At 38.9% G+C, this 2,647-nt stretch overlaps 1 protein-coding gene across 1 annotated transcript; it reads left to right on the forward strand.

The window, feature by feature from the left end:
- Positions 1–1,727: 1,727 nt before the first annotated feature.
- LOC141660314 (uncharacterized) lies at positions 1,728–2,312 on the forward strand. The gene has a single exon (XM_074467291.1). The coding sequence runs from the start codon at positions 1,728–1,730 to the stop codon at positions 2,310–2,312; it is 585 nt and encodes a 194-aa protein (XP_074323392.1).
- The last annotated feature ends 335 nt before the right edge of the window (positions 2,313–2,647 follow it).

The following is a 2,647-nucleotide window of genomic DNA, read 5'->3' on the forward strand; positions in this document are numbered from 1 at the left end:
TTAATTATAACCAAGCATAGTGAATGGGAAAGCATATGATTAAATAAGATAGACTTGACACAAGTTCCATGCCTTGTATTTAATCATGACATTGCAGGGTAGAAGGAATTGATTGTACGGTAACTATTCACTGAATGGGTTCTTGGTATTCTAAGCAGTGAATTTGTATTATCTGGATAGTCGCGATATGCTGAGAAGTATCCCTCACGATGTAGAATAAATATGATTAATTAATTAATCATATTTAATGAATTAGGGAATTTATATAAATAATGATAAAATAGTTTTATTATTATTTATTTCTACTACCGGCTTAATATTGAACCTACAGGGTCACACCATAAAAGAGAATGATTTAATGGTGGAGGAATTAATTAATAATGGCTGATAATTATTTATTTATGTAATAAATAATTAATTGGCAAATTTAATAATTGATTAAATGAGATTTAATTGATTATAAATTAATTAAGAAATAGTTCTTAATATTATTAATTAAGAATTTAATTTTTGGAAATTAAATCAAGTGAGAGAATTATTTCTTAAGTGTTTAGAATAAGGATTAATAATTAAAAGGTGTTTTAATTATTAGTTAATTTGTTAATAAGAATAAAGGGTTAATAATAATAATATTTTATGGGAAAATTTTCAGCTGAAAATTTTGCTTATAAATATACTATTATAAACCCTATTTTTGCTTTAACCTAAAAAGTTAAGAAAACCCCAATTCTCCCACCCCTTCCTCCTCCATCACATTAATCTCTTGGTGGATACCAGTGGAGTGTTTCACACTTGAGGAGCAGCTGCTAGGGATAAAATCCTACACAAACTCTATTGGATCCTTTAAGGACTTGAGTTAAGCTTTTATCAAGCAGTTCATAAGTGGCAGAGTGCACGAGAAGAGTTCAGCTTCTCTCATTGGCATAATCCAAGTAGCAAAGGAGTCCCTAAGAGAATATCTGAATCGATTTACGAAGGAGGCTTTGAAGGTCCCTGATCTTGATGATAAGGTAGCAATGGTTTCTCTACAGCAAGGGACTAGAGACGAGTTCTTTAAGATGTCCCTGGCTAAGCACCCACCAGAAAGTATGCTGCAGCTCCAGGATAGAGCCGGAAAGTATATCAAGGTGGAGGAGAGTATGAAGAAGACAGCTGTGAATAATGAACCTATCGGAAACAAGAAAAGGAAAACGGATCAGGAGTACGACACTAAGGGTAAGTATCCACAAATTGGTAAAAACTCTGACTCCTCCTCTTCTAAGAAGAATTAGCAACCAAGGTTTGCTGAGTATGCGAGGTAGAATTCCCCAAGGAGCTAAATCCTTTTGGAAATTGAAAAAGATAAGGACTTCAAATGGCCGAAACTACTAATGGGAGACCCCAAGAAAAGAGACAAGAGTCGGTACTGCAGGTTTCACAAAGATATTGGTCATGATAATGATGATTGTAGGCAACTCAAGGATGAGATTGAGTATCTGATCTGAAGGGGAAAGTTTGGACGTTTCACCAAGGGTGAAGCGGCCGGAGGCTAAAAGAGAGATAATGATCGAAGAGATGACGATCGAAGGGGTAACGACAGAGATCGCAACCCACAGCCCCGAGGGCCAGTAATCAATATGATCTCAGGAGGAACTACAGTAGCTGGTATTACAAGGAACTCCCGAAAAGCTTATGCAAGAGAAGTTATGAGCATAGTTGGAGAGCCATCTAAGCGTTCTAAGTAAGAGATGATGCTTGAATTTGGTGACCCAGACCTTGAATGTTTGAAATTTTCTCAGGATGATCCTCTGGTTGTCACTCCGATAATTGGAAATTGTCATGTTATGAGGGTCCTGGTGGACAATGGAGCTTCCGTGGACATTCTGTTCCATGACACATTCATAAGGATGGGCTACAATGATTCTCAACTAACTTCGTCCAACGCACCCATCTATAGGTTTAACCATATGGAATGCAAAGTCGAAGGAGCAATACAACTTCCCGTAACTATCAGGGAAGAATCCAAGGAGGCCACGCAGATGTTGAACTTTCAGGCTGTCAAGGCAACCTCTACTTACAATGCTATCATGGATAGAACAGGAATCTATGATTTTAAGGCTGTGCCCTCAACCTACCACATGGTACTGAAGTTCCCAACTAGAAATGGTGTTGGAGAAGCAAGGGGAGATCAGAAGATGGCCCGCAGTTGCTATGTTGCAGCACTTAGGCCAGATGGAACAGGGGGCAGGTCCTCCCCAGAGAAAACATGGATGTCCGAGAAAATGACGAACTGCGAGGGAAGCCAGTCGAGGACTTGGTCCCAATTCCTTTAGACCCGGAGAAGGTCACGTACATTTGGGCATCTTTGGACAAGCCTTTGAAGGGCCAAATGACAACTTTCCTCCAAGAAAATAATGATGTATTTGCTTGGACAACAACTGATATGCATGGGATTGACCCAAACCTTATAACTCATAGGTTGAACGTTGATCCAACTTAGAACGCAATAAAGCAAAAGAAGAGAACTTATGCCCCTGATAGGCTGGAAGCCAGTAAGCAGGAGGTCGAGAAGCTTTTAGAAGCTGGATTTATTGAGGAAGTGCAATTCCCTGAATAATTGGCCAAACCCGTAATGGTTAAGAAGGCCAATGGAAAGTGGAGGATGTGC

Source organism: Apium graveolens, chromosome 5, assembly GCF_009905375.1.
Source record: "Apium graveolens cultivar Ventura chromosome 5, ASM990537v1, whole genome shotgun sequence".
NCBI lineage: Eukaryota > Viridiplantae > Streptophyta > Magnoliopsida > Apiales > Apiaceae > Apium > Apium graveolens.

Bases quoted from the DNA above. Each gene is read 5' to 3' on its own strand.
- LOC141660314 (XM_074467291.1), top strand. From the start codon at position 1,728: ATGATGCTTGAATTTGGTGACCCAGACCTTGAATGTTTGAAATTTTCT.